Source organism: Trichomonas vaginalis, chromosome I (assembly GCF_026262505.1).
Source record: "Trichomonas vaginalis G3 chromosome I, whole genome shotgun sequence".
Taxonomy (NCBI): Eukaryota; Parabasalia; order Trichomonadida; family Trichomonadidae; genus Trichomonas; species Trichomonas vaginalis.
The window spans coordinates 961226-979183 of record NC_067203.1 but is presented as its reverse complement, the minus strand read 5'-3'; the positions used below and the strand labels follow the sequence as shown (position 1 = coordinate 979183).

The following is a 17958-nucleotide window of genomic DNA, read 5'->3' as shown; positions in this document are numbered from 1 at the left end:
GCCAAAACTCATGAGGAACCATAGGATAAAGCTCAACATGTGGATCTGTTTATATCCGGTAATCACAATATTTCAGATATTATGATAAATGACTCTAAATACATGTTTTCATAGATTGACTGAGTCTAACTAGACTTTATCATAGTTAATTGATGTATCTCTATATAACAACATCTAATATCAATGATCATTCCTATCATACTCACATTTTTATACAATATCAAAAAAATTTAAATCATGAAATAGCTTTTACAGTTGAAGAATTCTTCCATTCACACTTTGTTCTCAAAATAGAATTAAATATAATAATTTCATTAAAAAATTACCAAAATGATTTGATAAATTTGAAAATTTTATAAGAATAAGTAAACTTGAAAATGTGAGATAAAGTCCATTCAAAGTTTTATATATAAAATAAGAAAAAAATCTAAAATAATTACTTGCCAGTGGCCTTTGGAAGCTTGTCAACTAAACCGACAATTGTTGTGAAGCCTTCCTTACGGATGATGAATCTTCCGAGTTGTGGGAAGTCCTTAGCGACTTCTACGCAGATTGGGTGGTCGAATTTGAGGATGACCTCAGCCAAGCAACCGCGCTTGATGAATCTTGGGTTCTTTTCAAGCTCTCTGCCTGGGATCTGAAGTGTCCTCAGCTTTTCGACTGAAACTGGGACTGTTTCTGTATGGATATGACACATAGCCTCGTAACCAGCTGTAATAAGTTCTGGGCCGGAAGGAACGATTCTGATCTTAGCGATAACCTTCTGAGCGACATCGCAAGGAGCGTTGACTGGGCAGATAACAGATCCAGAGTTGATATCAGCCATATCAATGCCACTTAAAGCGACACGGATGTTATCACCTGGTACAGCGCGACGAATCTTGTTCTCATCGACGAAGATTGATGAGATTGTACCTAATTTTCTTGAAGGCATGACAATAACTTGGTCTCCCTCCTTGATTACACCCTTTTCGAGCTTGCCGGATGCGATGACGTGCTTTGTCTTATAGCGGTCGATGACGGGCAATCTGAAGCTATCAGTCTCATTTCGGACCGGCGGTTTGAGGCTGTCAAGTTTTTCGAAAAGTGTCGGGCCATTGTACCATGGGCACTCGTTTGATCTCTGCTTGAGGTTGAAACCTGTAAGAGCAGCGATTGGGATGTAAGTGTATTGGTCTTTCTTGAAACCGATTTCGCGTTCGATGAACGGTGTGAACTTTGTGACGATTTGGTCGAATCTTTCCTTTGACCATTTGACTGTTGGATCATCCATCTTGTTGACGACGATGATGATCTCACGGACACCAGCGGTTCTGGCAATGAGAAGGTGCTCTGATGTTTGGCCACCGTTCTCAAATCCGGCTTCGAATTCACCGTTACGGGCTGAGATAACGAGGACAGCGACATCGGCCTGGACAGCACCACCGATCATCTGTGGAACGTATGATCTGTGGCCTGGGGCATCGAGAATTGTGTATTTGTTCTGAGCTGTTTCGAAGTGAGCGACACCGACTTCTTCTGTCTTGCCTTTGGAACGTTCTTCCTTGGAAAGATCCATAACCCAGGAAAAGTACCAGCTGCCACGGCCTTCCTTGGCAGATTCGGCTTGATATTGCTCAATTGTTCTCTGGTCAACGCATCCTGCTTGGTAAAGAACGTGACCGCAAAGTGTAGACTTACCGGCATCGACGTGGCCGATGAAAACAATGTTGAAGTGCTTCTTTGCTGTTTCATCTAAAATTTCACCTTCGAATTTTTCTTCTTCTTCGATATCTTCTTCCTCTTCTGCTTCTTCCTTCTTTGGTTCTGGCTTTGGCTCAGCTTTTGGCTCTGGCTTTGGTTCTGGCTTGGGCTCTGGTTTTGGCTCTGGCTTCGGCTCTGGTTTTGGAGCAGGCTTTGGCTCAGGCTTGGGTTCTGGCTTTGGCTCTGGTTTTGGAGCTGGTTTTGGTTCTTCTTGTGGTTTATTTTCGGCTGGTTTTGATGTTGTTAAAACGACTGGCTTTGTCTCGACCTTTGGCTTGATCTCGATCTTTGTACCATTGCCAAGGGAGAGCGTGAAGCCTCCTGCTGTCTTCGGCTTTTCGATCTTGAGAGGAGTCAACATGAAAAAATGAGAGACCTCTTCAAACCGCAATTTCCCATTCAATTTAAATTTTGTTGATGAAAAGGACTGATATTTGGGGACAGAGACAGAATCCATCAACTTATCTTTCTCTCGATATTATGATTTGATTCCTATTTTCATCGTATTTCATGATATTTCTATTTGTGATTTCTGAAAATCTAGGGATCAACAAGCTCACTATCTAAACATGTATTTGTCTCCTAGAGAAGGAAATGAAATATACCTAAATACATATGCTTTTCAATGGATATCAGTGTTCGCTCATTTTATTAGACACAATTTATCACAATAGTAAGATATCGTTTATAATATATTTTTATTTCATGGCTTTAATGATGATCAGCTTCCATTTTGACTATTAAATAGAGATCGAAAGCATATCTCAAAATTAAAGTAGTTCACAATACGCTAGAAGGATATTATGTACTTTACATGAATGAGTTAATTAAATCAACCTATCAAAACTTCTATTTGTAGATAAATATTATTTCATGAATTTAAATTAACTGTTTTATGAAACCTTAATTGCTGAAACAGTTCACATATATGAATTTTAATATAAGTGTATGTGAAAATATATTACTTTCCATAGGTTGATAAAATTCAAGATAAGATTTTACAAAATAATTACGATACCTCCTTGCCATACGAAATGGAAATAAATATTTTATGTAATCTATCACTAAAAAGCAGATTTAAACATGGTTATGTTTGGAAAATTTCACCAAACAAAATCTGAAATTCTAAACGAACGTCATTAATTTATGTCCGGCAAGCAGTATTATAGAGATCTTCTTCTCCGTGTGCAGGATAAGATCAGAGGTCTTGGTGCCACAAATAAGAACAGATGGGCAGCATTCTGCTATGGCGGATCAATGAGCCTTCCAGAATTCACCGACAAAGTCAAGAAGTACAACGTTCAGTTCAATGATGGTGATATGGATATCATCTGGGATTCTGTTGGAATCAGTGGAGACATGAAATTTACAGACTTCCTTAAATTTATGCAAACTGATGTCGACGATTTCAATCCTGTTACAAGCCAGCGTGGAAGATCTGCACCTCCACAATCTTCAGGAATGTCTCAGGCTCGTGACGCTTACGAAACTCCATCCTATGGAGGAGGAAATAACTACAATCAGCCATCATACGGTGGTGATCGTTTTGGCGGCGACCGCTTTGGTGGTGATCGCTTCGGAAACGATAACTATGGCGGTGATCGCTTCGGAAATGACAATTTCGATGGTGATAGATTTGGAGGAAATGACCGCTTTGGCCAAGCTCCACCACCATCACTTGGAGGTAATGCAGATGATTTGATACACGAAAACCTCAGAGATATTGTCATCAGCTGCATGTCAAAGGATTCTCTCATGACAGGTGAAGTTTCTCGCAATGCATTCCTCGATATCTGCTCTAAACTTGGAATTACAGAATCTCTTCCAGGATTTAGCAAGATTTTACAAGCAGGAGATCCATCTTACTCCGGATTAATCCAATACTTTACAATCGCTTCAAAGATCTGCTCAGATTCTGCTCTTCCATCAACAGGTGGATCCGGATATGGTGCAGGATCAGGTTCATCATACGGCGGATACGGAGCTCCAGCATCAAAGCCTTCTTATGGCTACGATGCTCCTGCTCCGAAACCATCGTACGGAGGTGGATTCGATGAGCCAAGATCAAGCTATCGCGATAAAGGCGACAACATTTCCCTTAGAGATACAGCTCCAAAGAGAGATGCATTTAATGATAACCCTGCTCCAAGGAAATCAGCTTACCAGTCATCAATTTCATTTGGTGATGATGGTGGTGCTCCACAACCACGCCAAAGAAAGGCAGCAATGGAAGAATCCAACATTTGGGGAGATCCAGCTCCAATACAAGCCAGTCCACAACGTGCATCATTGCCAATTGGAGGTGGTTATGGTGCTTCTTATTCTGCTGCCTCTGGAGATGCTGATGAAGTTCTTGCAAAGATATCCACAAAAGTTTCTGAAGGAATTGGCAATTCTTCAGCCGCATTCAACAAATGGAGAGGATACAATACACGTCTTGTTCCAGAAGACCTTCTTAAGGGTCTTCAGCGTGATTGTGATTATTCTCCACCTCTTGAAGTTGTCAGAGAGATCTGCAGCAGATACGGTGGTGAACTCTCTCTTACAGGCTTCGTCAAGATGATGGGTGATGGCACAACAATGGGCCAGAAGAGCGCACAAGCACGTCCGAAATCTTCATTCACTCCATCAACAAGAAAGATGACAGAAGACGACCAGACAATTGAAGATATCGCAGCACAGTTCAACGGAAGAGACTTCGAATTAATTGCAGGAAGAGCAAGAAATGCAGAAGAGCTTTGCAACATCTTCAGAAGAAACAACATTCAATTTGATGAATCAAGAGTTAAGAAACTCATTGCTAAGCAAGGAAAGAATGGATTCTGTGATTCAATCCTTGTACGTCTCGGTCAGTGAATGACTTAGACATATTGCTCAAAAGGGTTTTATTTGTAATCCAAAAGTCTTTTAGATTGTGATTTTTAGAATAAATAAAAATTTTGATTCTATTCGACAATAATATCTATAATAATGATTTGTATGATATGTCTCATGATCATAATGTTCAAACTCTATTTCTTTGAGCATAAATTCCAAAAATGAATTTTCGAAAATAAAAAAATGGCTCCGCTGGGGCTCGAACCCAAGACCTTAGCGCGATCAACACTACTCTCTACCTCCTGAGCTACGGAACCTTAACAAAAAGTTTTTGATTTATAAATCCATAATAAATTTATTCAACTTTTTGTCGTGTTCAATATTGATCAACATCAATTGATAAGCCAAAGGTAGGAATGATTTCATTACATTCATTCTCATAAGGTTATATGCTGTTTGAAAATGAAATTATATCATTATTTTTGAAATTTCAATTTCATTCAACCGTGAACTGTAAATATTAACTAAAGAAGATAATCATTTAGACCTTCAATACTTATCTAGCTTAGTGTTGTTAAAATATGAATACATTAGCGGTTCATTTTCTATTCATTATCATCGTGTTTTCAAAGTTTACAAAATTATCGTTTCAAAATTTTGCGAAAAATATGCTCACTGGCACTACAATCGAAACATACACAGTTGGTCCGAAGATTGGTGCCGGAGCATTCGGTGAAATTTATGCAGTGCGAAATGCCGGTGATAATAAGATTTTCGCATTAAAAGTAGAGCCATTAAGCAATCGGCGAAATATTTTAGAGCTCGAGGCAAGTGTACTCAAGCGATTGAGTCCTTGTCCATATTTTCCGAAATTTAGGATATTTGGCAGAACTTCTACGTATTCTTGGCTTGTAATGGAATTATTAGGACCCTCTCTTTCGACAGTTGTCAAAAGATTGCCATCAGGAAGATTATCTATGTCTACTGGTTTGCGTGTTGCTAATAGTATTCTTTGTGGACTTGAATCAATGCATAAAAAAGGTTTTATCCACAGAGATGTTAAACCATCAAACATTCTTCTTCGCAGGTCAAGGGAATATCCTATTGCCATCATAGATTTTGGCCTATCTCGTGTTTATGTTGACAGAAAAACAGAAAGACATTTACCAGCTCGCGCTCATCCAGGTTTCAGAGGCACAGCTGTATACGCTTCGCCTAATGCGCATATGCACCAGGATTTGTCCCGTCGTGATGATCTAATTTCGTGGTTTTACCTCGTCATTGATGTAATGGCTGGACCTTTACCCTGGAAGAAGCTTGAGAACAGGGCAGAAATTCTTCACATGAAAAGGCGCATATCAATATCTAATTTATCCGATCAAATTGCCCATCAACTTACTTTAATTTGGGATCATATCCAAAGTTTAGGATTTACAGACGCCCCGAACTACGCATACATGCATGACCTCCTCAGGGAAGCATGTGAACAGAATAATGTCCATCAATCAGACGAATGGGACTGGCATCCCCAAATTTTGCAGATGGATGGCCATGACGAGTTCAACGCTGAGCAGAAGAAAGCATACGAATCGAGTTATACCTCAGAAGGAACAAGCAAAGGCGCAGAATACAAAAGTTCCACTCGTAGAACGAGATCGAGATTAGATTCCCGGCCACTCCTTCCAGATAAGGACGAAGAATGTTGCGACTGTAGGATTTAAATTGTTTAATAGTGTTTGTTTTATAAATACAAAAATATTAGGTAATTTTTTCATATCTTCTTATATGATTAATATATATGCTTGTGATATAACTGAATTATGTTATTTTCTTTGTATTTGCTTTGATTTCGTTGGAAATTAAAAATGCAAAAATAATAAGTAACCACGTGAAGTGTTCTTTAATTTTTCATAAAAACAAAGGTATTAAAAATTATCTAATCATATTCTGGCTCATAAAATATGTCATTAATTGTTGGATCAGATTCATGGGTTGTTGTAGCTTTTGGAATAACAACATCGCATCCTGATCTAATTTGTAGTTCATCAACATCCAAATTTCTCGGTTCACGTCCCTCGAGACGAGCAATTTCGGCAATTAATGCAGCTCGATATAGGAGTAACGATTGTCTTCTTCGAAAGCATTGTTGACGCATATAATCAGATGATATAACACATGGGATATTAATTTTTTCTGCCTCTTCCTTTGATATTTCATATTTTTGTGTATTTTCTTTTCTGACTTGCTCCCATTCTGAACTCGATTTATCCCATTTTGTGCTAACTAGCAAACCTCCCTTCAATATGTAGCCAGATTCTCTCAATTTCTGAGGATTATTGATTAATTTTTCATTATCCTTTTGGATTGCAATCGGATCTGCACGTATATTATCATATTCTGAAATAGCTTGTTTCTTCAGAAGTCTGCATATTGTAGTCCTAAGTGATGCACGTTGTCTCTAAGGGAGATATCCAGTCATTAAATCCCATTGAGTGAGACCGTTTTTCATGCATATCTTTCTGAGCACAGAGATCTCGCATGGACTATGAGAGCCTGCAAAAATATGAACAAGGAACCCATTGTCTACTTCATCATCCATGGATAATTTAATTTTTAATCTCTGAAATTTTTGTGAACCATTCAATTTCAAAGCAATTTTTGAATATATTATAAGTGAAATTATGTTATACACATATTTCTAAAAATTTGTATGAAAAAAATTGTATTCAGTTTTTCATGTAAATTGAAATATTACTTAATTTAATGTTTCACGATAATTTATGATTTATTTATAACGGTTAAGTGGAAAATTTTGTATTGAAATTTGAATTGAGAATTTGGATGATGCACTTTTTGCTATGACATGGTCTGGCGGATTTATACTCAATTGCAAAGAATAAAAAGAAAGTGCCTGCAAATAGCAGTTAATCATTTTAATTTGTATATATAAAACTATGAAATTCTTCATTATGATATGGGCCGCAAATATAAAACACATATTGAGGAGTAGAATTGAATTTAATCAACTGGAGGTCGATTACCCATTAAAAATATAAAATAAATTTCAAATATTACAACCTAAAAAGATTTATGGGAAGGCTTGATCAACGAGAGTATAATCATCGAGATAAGGATTACGATTACCCTGAGTTTTGTTGAGTTTATCGTTCCTGAGCTTCTCAAATTCAGAAGGTGGATATTTTCTATTCCATTGCTTGAGGAGTTTGATATCTCCAACTTTAGATATGTCAACCATATCGTATATCGTCATAAAATAGAATATTGATCTTGAAATCATTCCACGATCTTCAACACGAGGCATCCATCCAGTTTTTCCTTTATTAATGCATGAATAAAGGTCTGGATTTGATGGTACTGTTATGTCACATGATAAATAATCACACCATGTCTTGCATTCTGAATAAGGAAATTCAGCAAAAGGAAGATTGCCGCGGACATTATTTGCTTTAGCAGGTGCAGAATATAAGTGGTGTACATCTGAAAGCATTGGAAGCTGGCTCGAGAAGAAAGCACGTGGAACAATATGTTCTGTATTTGTAATAACTTGTGATGGTAGCTCAGATCCACCACATGGGAATTTAAATGGTTGAGAAGAATATACCATTCGGATATCTCCATTATTGCAATCTGCATCTAAATACATAATAAAATGACTATCACGATATGAATATTCTTTGTGATCATAATAAAGTCTTCGAAGACGTTCTTTTACTGTTTCTCCAACTTTAGGACGAATACTATTTGAAGAAAATAGAAGTTCAAAAAACAACCACATAGTGAAAAAGTGACAAAGATTTTGGGAATTTGCATCGACTTTGTTCTATTCTGCACACCCGTAAATTTCTTTCATTCATAAGAAAATATTTCTGAATCCGAATTTTATATTAAATAGCATTATCTTAAGATTCTGCTATACATAGCACGCTTGGCGCAAAAAGTAACAAATTCAGCCAAAAATATTTAACTCATATGGAATTAAGTATATAATGAACAAATATTTATTAAAAAAATATATTTGTGTATTTTTGAATTATTTTTTATTTGTTAAATTATTGAATTTGTAATTTAAAAATCAAACATGTTGCCAGGGGAATCTAATATCATAGGTGGTTCAATTACTTCTATTTCACTGTCATCAACATGAGATCCATGGGATTCAAGTAATTCAATTAAAACTTTTCCATTAATTAAGACATGTTCTTTTGCAATATGTAGTGCTGTTTTGCCTGAATTATCCTTCGCTTCAATATCAATGCCATGTGATATAAGTAATTGTGGCACATCACTGAATTTTTCATATGCTGATGCATGAAGAGCAGTTTGTCCATCTTGATCTTTTGCATTGACATCTAATCCAAGAGAAATAAGATATTCAGCAATTTTTCGTCACCATTTCTTGCAGCAGTGTGAAGAAGGGTTCCACTATAATAATTGATTTTATGAATGTCAGAACCGTGTGAAATAAGAAGTTTTGTAACTTCATAGGCTTTTTTGCACGCTGATTTAAATTGATTTTTGTGATATGTTCTGCTGCAACAAAAATTTGCATTTAAATCAGTTCCATGGGAAATAAGAAGTTCTGCGATGCTGGCGTTGTCATCCTCTATTGCATAATGAAGAGGTCCTTCATTCTCTCTATCTGCAGGATTTACATTTGCACCGCGTGAAATAAGAAATTCCACCATTTCTCTGTTATTGTATTTCACTGCACCATTAAGATGCTCGGTCAAATTTGAAGTATCTTTATTTAGATCTAGGCCATGTGACATGAAGAATTCTGCTTTCTCAACATTATTAGTTCTTGCTACATAATAAAGAACACCTCTTCCTTGACTATCATATACATTGATATCAGCACCATGTGAATAAAGAATATCAATCACTTTCTTAGAATTATACTGTACAGCAATAAGAAGGGGTGTCTTATTATAATAATAATCATTTGAATTTACATCCGCACCGTTTGCTAGGAGAATTTCAACTATTTCTTTCCAATTAAATTCTGCAGCAACAAAAAGAGATTTTGCTTTATTGATATCTAATCCACGTGAAATAAGAAGTTCTAATATTTCTTTCCATCCATACTCTACTATATAATAAGTTGCTGGATTGTCTTTATAATCTTCAAGATAAATATCTGCGCCATGCAAAATGAAATATTTGCAAAGAGATGGTATTTTAAATTTGCAAATCCAAGTCAAATTTTCTTTGAAAATTCTTTTAATATCATAATATATCAAGGCTGCATCAATATTATTGTATAAGTGACAAAGATATGTATAACATGGTATGTCGTATTGTGTGAGCAAAAAACTGACAAAGTCATTGTTGTGTGAAACAATTGCATAATTCATGCTAAACTTATCTGGTGTTTTATATTTAAGACATTCCATTACTATTTCTTGATTTCCTCCTAAAAATGAATATCTAAGACATGTTGTTGTGATTTTTGGTTTAAATTTAGTGATCAAAAACTTAAAGCAGTTTACAGAACCATAATAACAACATAATTTAATCAAACTATTCTTTTGAAACTCAGAAGGAAAGAAATCATTTTGAATTACTTGTTTTTCATCAAATCCACTTCTTTCTGTGAAACCTATAAATGATTTAATGTCATCTTCCATTATTGATCTGTAAATTGTGTTTTCGTTGAGGAATTCTATGGAACAATTATCATATTCGGGTTTTTTCAAATATGAAATTTTATATTTGTCGTAAATAAGCTTATCAAATCCATGACAAAAATTTTCAGAATCAACATTTTTTGGATGTAATCTTCATATAATTTTTCGAAAATCCGAAAGTATGACATCAAGTAACGATTGTTGTATTTTATTGCATATGAAATAGAATTGACCAATCTTGATGGAGAAATTATTTTTGTTTCGATTAGTTTGCTTTTGATATCTTTGTAAAATTTGTCAATTTCTTCTTCGTCGAAAGTGTGAAGCCTGTAGAATGCTCTGAAAGTATCACTGTATTCTTTCGTTAATTCAAAAAGTTCTGAAATATTAAAGTCACTCTCACTCATGATGATTTGAATTTGTGAACTGAAAAAAATTTCATAAAAATTATCGTAAAATTCATTGTTCAAAATTTTCAAAAAAAAATAGTCGCATATTTAAAGCCGAAAAATCATCAGCCAAAATGATATCTATTAGATTCTATATGAGGAATACAATGATGATGTATATGAGATACTAGAATTTTTATATGTCTCATTTTGAGATATCCTCATTCGAAACAAAACACCTTAATTTCCCATAAATATGTATTGTATGTGTATTGCATATGAAATTGAATACTTTATACATCCATTTGGTGCTACTTAAATATGTTCTATATATGAAGGAAATAGAAGTTTGAATAATATCCCCATATGAAAAAGTGACAAAGATTATGGATTTTCGTCGACTTTTTTCTATTCTGCGCACTCGTAAATTCCTTTCAAATTTGAAGTTCTATCGGAAAAGTAACATAGCAGCTTTATAGTAGCCTCAAGAGTCCGGATTTTAAATTGTATTATCTTAAGGGTGCACTTACCACTTTCTGACACCCTCTCAAATTTCCTGTTTAAGGTTTTATTTTCTATGAATCTTCACACTCGTATATCTCTTTTTGAGAGAGTGTCAGAAAGTGGTAAGTGCACCCTTAAGAATTAATTGCTCCTCTCTACAATGAATATATACCCTTAAAATCATGGGTTATCAATTTTTTTGTGTGCTATGGAGTAATAGAGCATGGTTGGAATAGATTCTTTGATGGTTTCCTGGTTACAGCTGAAAAATTAATAGCACAAAAGTATTTGAAATTATGATCAAAATTAATTGAATTCTGTCAATTTTTTTGTTAATAAAAACTTTGAGCTCCTTCAAGCATAGTTTTATTTAAGTGCTATCTATTTGGTGTCAAATTGTATTTTGGTGAATGGGGAGATCTTTATCCTACTGAAGAGCCAGAATGTCAAACTGAAAACAAGAAATATAATGTAAAAAATAATAATTTCTATGCAAAGAATGTAATATTTTGCGATTTAGGTGATTGCGGTGTAATTAATATAAATTCATTTTCCAATACTTTAATTTATTTATGCACATTTATTAATTCTTCAAGCTCATCAAATGATCAATCAGGCTCTATTTCAATCATTGGTTACCAAAGTTCTTTACAAAGAACATGCAGTTATGGATCAAATGCATACAACAATGCTGCTTTTTGTTTGATCCGTGATCAATCAGAAAGTGGTTTAAACTTTTATTCAGAAATCTCAGTTCTTTACAATAACCGTGGTGAGGTGCAAGGTCCCTGGGGAATAGAAATATTTAATGGTCAATTATCATTTATTAATAATAATATTACAAACAATTACGCTCAAATTTTTGCTGCATTATATATTTCAGATGTATCAGGATCTATAAAAAATTCTCTTATAAGCCATAATAAAGCTGAATCATGCATACTGTATTCAGAAGTTAAGGAATTGAATTATCATAGCTTAATATTTGCAAACAACGCATTAGTTCATCCTGAAAATCACGGGATAATAATTGGTCTCAAAAAAGGAAAAAATAGTTTTGAAAATTGTTACTTTGCAGATAAAAATCAAGGTGAAAACTTGCTATTTCTTGTTGATTCGAATGTTTCTTGTATTATATCTAACTGTTTAATTGATTCTAATAATTCATTGTATGGGGATTTTGATTTAAAGTCAAACACGCCATGCGAAATAAATATTTCTCTATACTTATATTCAACCGAACTTTGTCAAGGAAATACTTTTAACTTCAGCACAATTCAAATTCCAAAACCTAGAATAAGTCCATGTTGTTTCTTTTTAGGCAATCTAACAAATAAAAGAAGGTATTATAAATCAAAAGTATTTCCATACAATAAAATTAAATAGTCAAAATATCTTTTTTAATTTTTTTGTTTCGATATGTCAAATAAACTTATATGTATTTACATTCCAATGAAATAAGACATTTTACTGTTTAAAAGTTAGTTTTAAAAAAAATTAAAAAAATTGACTAAATTTAGAGAATGAATGGGAGCTTGAATGTCATGTCTGGGTAGCTCTCCAAGATTCCTTCTCCAGCGTAAGATGTCTCTGGTCTGATTTCGAATTCGCCTTCGCCTTCGAACTTGATTCCAGCGGCTTCAGCCCATCTTCTGTGTTCAGCGAGTAACAAAGCCTTTGCTGTTTCTGGGGAGTCTGTTGGTGAACCTGGAGCGTTCTTGACTGGAGCGAATTCTTCCTCTCTCTTGACTTCGACGAAGATTGGGTGCTGAGCGATATCAAGGACATCGAAAATGAATCTCTCGAACTTGTGGACTTCTTCCTTGCCTCCAACTGTGTTTTCCATCTTCTTTGCGATATGGAATGGAAGATCTGCCTTTGCAGCCTTCTTGAGAAGGTCGAGTGTAAATCCGTGGATAGCGATACTGCCGTACATGTGCTTTGCAGACTCTTCAAGTGGAATTTCGGAGTATTCGATGATGATATCTTTTCCGTTTATCTTTGCGACTGTTCCGATTCTCTCTGATGGGGATACCTTCTTGAGAACTTTCATTGCGCAGTCGGATTCTTCGTACATCATCTGTCCGATGAAGAATGGATCGGCTGGACGAGCAAGAACGTTATCAATTGGATGGCATTCGATGTACTTGACACCTAAGCGTTCCATATCTGCAAGAACTCCGGATGTCTCCATCGCTTCGTAAATTGAGCCGTTTCCGTTTGGAGCAGCGAGTACTTTGTGCTTGTTACGCATGGCAACACGTCCGTCTGGATGTCTGGCAGGCAACAACTGCTGCTGGAAGAGTCTGACATATGGGACTCCGAAGTTTCTGTTGGCCATGAGATAGGCGGCGAGGGCGGAGTGTGTCTCCTCGGATGTAAGAATGTAGACGGGGATGCCTTTCGATGATTGGTTGTAGCGAGCGAATAAACTGTTCAATTTCTTGACACGGCGAAGCTGGATTTCCAAGAGAGATGACTTGGATGGGATGTCAAGCTGAACCATGCCCTTTGGAATTGGAGAGCCGAGGCGGGAACCTTGGCCACCGCACATAATGATGACGGCGACTTCTCCGTGGCGGATTGCTTCAACACCGTTGGCGTAGATGTCTTCAGCGTTGTCGCCTGGATGGATAACTTCGGTGACTTCGAGTGTGCCTTCTGGTTTCTTGAAGAAGTTTGTAACTGGCTTGAAATCGAGCTCGCGGAGTTCATCAGCGAGGGCGTTTCTGTCGAGTTGTGTAACATCGGCATCGTTGGCGTACTTGACGCATTCCTCTGGGACGTCCTTTGGCATTTCAGTCTTGAAGACATGGAATGGGATGATGGCGGCAAGAACGGCTTCGCTGATAAGCTCGGCGCGTGTCTTGAGACCACCTGTAAGAGCAGAGATAAGTCCGTCGTCGTTGTGAACAACCGATCCAAGTACATTGCCAGCAATGATTTGACGAGCAATCTTATCTGGGACTGGGAACTTGGATGATGTACCAAATCCGAATCTTGTCTTGCCAGCATTTGCAATTGCAGCAAATGTGAAGGAATATAAGTTATCAAATTCGCGGTCGACGCCTGATTCGATGGAAACATAGTAGTCGCCCTTCTCCTCGCATGTTTCAATGCGGTTGCAAGCACCACATCTTGTCTCTTCGGCTGTCATTGGTTGTTCGGATACTTTTGATTCGGCTTTAGCTCCAACAACTGTAAATTCGACTTGTCCTTCGAGTACTTTTGTAAGGGCAGCCTTGACAGCTTCGACCTTCATAGAGTTGGTAGATGTTACAACAAACTTCATACCTAAAAGTGAATTCAAAGGAAAAAAAATTGGTAGATGATCGTGGAAATGACAGTTACTGTATAATTAATATTATATAGAACAATGTTGGAAAATGAAAGAAAGTTCAATCCGTGGGGATATCAAATGGCAAAGTTTATAAAAAATTGGATAACATGATGATGGGAATAGATAAAATGATCTTAACTTGGTTAAGGGTATAGTACAGTAAAAATTTGACCATTTTGAAAGTACCAAAGGTATCACCGATGTTTGTACGTTATTTTGGCAAATCAAAAAAAAATCATTGATAAATGTCTAATAGACAAAGTCGTTCAATACCTGAAATATAGATTATTTCTTTTAGTATAATGAAGTATACTCTTAGATCTAATATATATATGACTTTTAAGCAATTAGAATGAGTTTTAGGTCTGTAAAATATTCATTTTAAAAAAAATGTTTATTTTCCAATTGTTGAAATATATGGGACATACATGAAGAAAATAAGAGATCTGTTCATCAGATTATATATTTTAATTTTTGATATTTTATATGAAAAAAATACATTGATGATTAGACAATTTTATTTATATATTTATATAGTATTTAGAAAATATATAAGCATATTAAACTTTGAGAAGATTTTGTCTAACAATTTTGGAGAAAAAGTGTTTTCAAGTTCATATATAAAATTGAATAGTTGAAACGGTTTTCAATTTTTGCAATATTTTGTAATTCTTGATGGAGATTGATAGTTTTACAAAATATGTAGAAACTTTATCAGTATAGCTTCGACCAGAAGGCTTTGTTATAAGCAATCACGAAAATTAGTGAATCATTGATATCCATTAAAATTATTCTGAATTTAAAATTTAATTCATCCAGCCACAAAATTTCCAATTTACTATTACACTAGTTTTGATATTTCCATGTACTCATGCAAATTAAAGAATGGTAGTAGGAGAAAATTATCTTGATAATTATCGCGTACTCTATACAACAGATCACAGTGTTAATGTTGTGCTACGACAGCAATGCGAGATCATCCATGGAGACGGGTCAACAGGAATATATGCATTTGCAGGCAGTCGAGACACTCTTGAATCCATCATATTTCCAGAAGGATCTATGCTCAAAACTATTGGATTCAGTGCATTCGAAGGTTGCATAAAACTTTCTTCGATTAATTTCACCAACTGTCAATTTCTAACATATATTGGAGAAAAAGCATTTACTAACTGTCGTATACTAACTGAAGTTATCCTTCCTCCAAGTCTAAGTGAGTTATCGGGGTTAATTTTCCAAAGTTGTCCGTTTTCTGCTCTGAGTGTTCCAAATTCAGTGAAACATTTCAGAGGATATTGTCTTGCCTGGTGTGGACATCTACATACTTTAAATATCGAACCAGAATCACAGCTAGTTAGTATTGATAGCGTTGCACTTATCGGTACGGCATTAACAAATATATTCATTCCAAAATATGTGTCAAGTATTGCTGAGAATGCATTTTCAGGAAACATAAATATCATTGTTGATCCAGATAGTCAATATCTTTCAACTTCAGATGGTATATTATATAATAAAGATAAATCAGAATTTATACTGCGATTCAAAGATAACATGACTTCATTCACTATTCCAGAAAATATTACAACTATTCCATATAACTTTTTTTGCGGTTCAAGTATTACAAGTATAACATTTAATTCAAAACTGAGAACTATTGGCTTAAGAGGATTTTACGGTTCACATCTTGTTAATCTCACAATTCCAGACACAATAAAAACTATTGTTGGTGGAGCATTTTCAAATTGCAAATATCTAACTAATGTTATTATTGGAAGAGGAATTAGTTCACTACCTCCTGGATGTTTTTATGGTACCAACATCTCAAATATTACTTTACCTGATAATATCATATCTCTTAGAGAAGAAGCATTTGCTAAATGTCCCAACTTAAAAACAATAAGGATTCCAAAAAGTGTTAAAAATATTGGTGGAAATTGCTTCGATCAAGATGTCAATCTTGAATTCGAAGAAGGTGCACAGTTCTCTTTTGATTCTCAGAAACTTCTATACGATGCTAACAAAACGAAAGTTTTTTCACGTTTCAGTAGCCTTGAAAGTTACGACATTCCATCAACAGTAAAATCATTTTCCGAATCAATATTTTCGGGACTCGGGAAACTAAAAGCAATTAACTTTCCATCAAATTCAAGTTTACTTAGTGTTGCCTATGCATTATTCGATGGATGTAATAGACTTGAAGAATTTATATGTCCAAAATCAGTTACTCATATCGGTGTATATGCATTCAGATTTTGTTATTCTCTGAAAAGATTTCAATTTCCTGACAATCTAAATATCGCAGATATAGCATCATTTCAGGGGTGCACCAGCCTAGTTGAACTTCGTTTTAAGAATATTTCAAAAACATTTCGGTTATCGTTTGCTGGAGCTACATCAGTAGAAAGAATTATATTTGAGGGATCAGCCCCTACAATGTTAGGGCAATCTTCTTTTGAAGGTTGCACTAAATTGAAAACTGTAGAATTTAAAAACATAACATGTATTGGTCAATATTGTTTTTATGGTTGTACATCCCTCGAGTCTCTCGTAATCCCCGATACAATAACAACTATGGAACCTTCTGCATTTTCGAAATTGTCAATTGAGAATATTACATTTTTAGGAGAACCTCCATTAACAGTAATTAAACCAAACACATTCAGCGGAGCAACTAAGCTTATTAACTTAATTCTGCCTTCATCAATCAAAGAAATACAAGATAAAGCCTTTCAATGGACTAACTTTTCGACTTTCACTGTTCCACACGACACTCATACGATATCAAATTATACATTACAGAACTGCATCAATCTTAAAACATTCATCATTGAAGATGATTGTTCTCTACAAACAATTGGTTTTGCTGTATTTGAAGGTTGTAAATCTCTGGAAACAATCATCTGCAACAACAGCGCATATTTCACAGTTGAGAATCACGCTCTCTTCAACAAGAATAAGACTGTCCTTGTCGTCTTCCCTCCTGCATCTTCGTGCAAATTCTTCTCAATTCTAACCACCATCAGAGAGATTGCAGCAGGTGCATTCCTTGAATGCAAGAATCTCATGAACATTCTTATACCAGATGACTCCGTTCAATACATTCGTCGCTATGCATTCTCAGGGTGTATTTCACTGACACACATCAACATTCCTCTGTCAGTCATCGAAGTCGAAACAAATGCATTTGCCGATTGCATCAAACTTACATGTGGTGTTGATGTCGAGAACAAAACAGAGTCATTTATCAATAATCTTTACGAAAACTGTTATTTGAATAAAAACGCGATCCTTGAATGCCACTTCATCACATGCAAGAAACCAGAAAACCGGATATATTTTTCTCCATTGGCTGTCATCGCTATTTGTGCAAGCACATCACTTGGTCTTTTTTAAATAAACATTTTATATAATAATTTTTTCCGCATCTTATAACACAATTAATTTATCTTGCATTTGCAAAAATGACAAGATTTTATTTTTATTACTTTTTAAAATGTTCTCAGTTTTTCATAAT

At 35.4% G+C, this 17958-nt stretch overlaps 7 protein-coding genes, 1 non-coding gene and 1 pseudogene across 9 annotated transcripts, besides 1 other annotated feature; 3 read left to right on the top strand and 6 right to left on the bottom strand.

Moving 5' to 3' along the window:
• Positions 1–384: 384 nt before the first annotated feature.
• On the bottom strand, positions 385–2159 carry TVAGG3_0905730 (EF1 alpha-like protein eukaryotic release factor 3, GTPase subunit; the record flags this gene model as incomplete). Its single annotated transcript, XM_001321442.2, has 1 exon — positions 437–2104. One exon carries the CDS (start codon positions 2102–2104, stop codon positions 437–439), a length of 1668 nt encoding a protein of 555 aa, XP_001321477.1.
• A 701-nt stretch (positions 2160–2860) lies between these two features.
• Positions 2861–4599, top strand: TVAGG3_0905720 (uncharacterized protein; the record flags this gene model as incomplete). The annotated part of the gene is made up of 1 exon (XM_001321441.2): positions 2890–4599. One exon carries the CDS (start codon positions 2890–2892, stop codon positions 4597–4599), a length of 1710 nt encoding a protein of 569 aa, XP_001321476.1.
• A 205-nt stretch (positions 4600–4804) lies between these two features.
• Positions 4805–4877, bottom strand: TVAGG3_0905710. Its single transcript has one exon. It is a non-coding gene; the product is annotated as a tRNA-Ile (tRNA).
• A 320-nt stretch (positions 4878–5197) lies between these two features.
• On the top strand, positions 5198–6293 carry TVAGG3_0905700 (STKc TTBK domain-containing protein; the record flags this gene model as incomplete). Its single annotated transcript, XM_001321440.1, has 1 exon — positions 5229–6281. One exon carries the CDS (start codon positions 5229–5231, stop codon positions 6279–6281), a length of 1053 nt encoding a protein of 350 aa, XP_001321475.1.
• Positions 6294–6450: 157 nt separating this feature from the next.
• On the bottom strand, positions 6451–7191 carry TVAGG3_0905690 (annotated as a pseudogene). The gene has a single exon: positions 6497–7159. A coding segment is annotated over exon 1 (663 nt).
• Positions 7192–7315: 124 nt separating this feature from the next.
• TVAGG3_0905680 (endonuclease I family) lies at positions 7316–8398 on the bottom strand (the record flags this gene model as incomplete). The annotated part of the gene is made up of 1 exon (XM_001321439.1): positions 7649–8224. One exon carries the CDS (start codon positions 8222–8224, stop codon positions 7649–7651), a length of 576 nt encoding a protein of 191 aa, XP_001321474.1.
• Positions 8399–8930: 532 nt separating this feature from the next.
• On the bottom strand, positions 8931–10208 carry TVAGG3_0905670 (protein ubiquitination; the record flags this gene model as incomplete). The annotated part of the gene is made up of 1 exon (XM_001321438.1): positions 8931–10208. The coding sequence occupies one exon, from the start codon at positions 10206–10208 to the stop codon at positions 8931–8933; it is 1278 nt and encodes a 425-aa protein (XP_001321473.1).
• Positions 10209–11116: 908 nt separating this feature from the next.
• Positions 11117–11239: a mobile genetic element.
• A 1331-nt stretch (positions 11240–12570) lies between these two features.
• On the bottom strand, positions 12571–14406 carry TVAGG3_0905650 (UDP-N-acetylglucosamine diphosphorylase protein; the record flags this gene model as incomplete). Its single annotated transcript, XM_001321437.2, has 1 exon — positions 12618–14363. The coding sequence occupies one exon, from the start codon at positions 14361–14363 to the stop codon at positions 12618–12620; it is 1746 nt and encodes a 581-aa protein (XP_001321472.1).
• A 673-nt stretch (positions 14407–15079) lies between these two features.
• Positions 15080–17953, top strand: TVAGG3_0905640 (regulation of response to stimulus; the record flags this gene model as incomplete). Its single annotated transcript, XM_001321436.1, has 1 exon — positions 15327–17837. One exon carries the CDS (start codon positions 15327–15329, stop codon positions 17835–17837), a length of 2511 nt encoding a protein of 836 aa, XP_001321471.1.
• Positions 17954–17958: the final 5 nt, after the last annotated feature.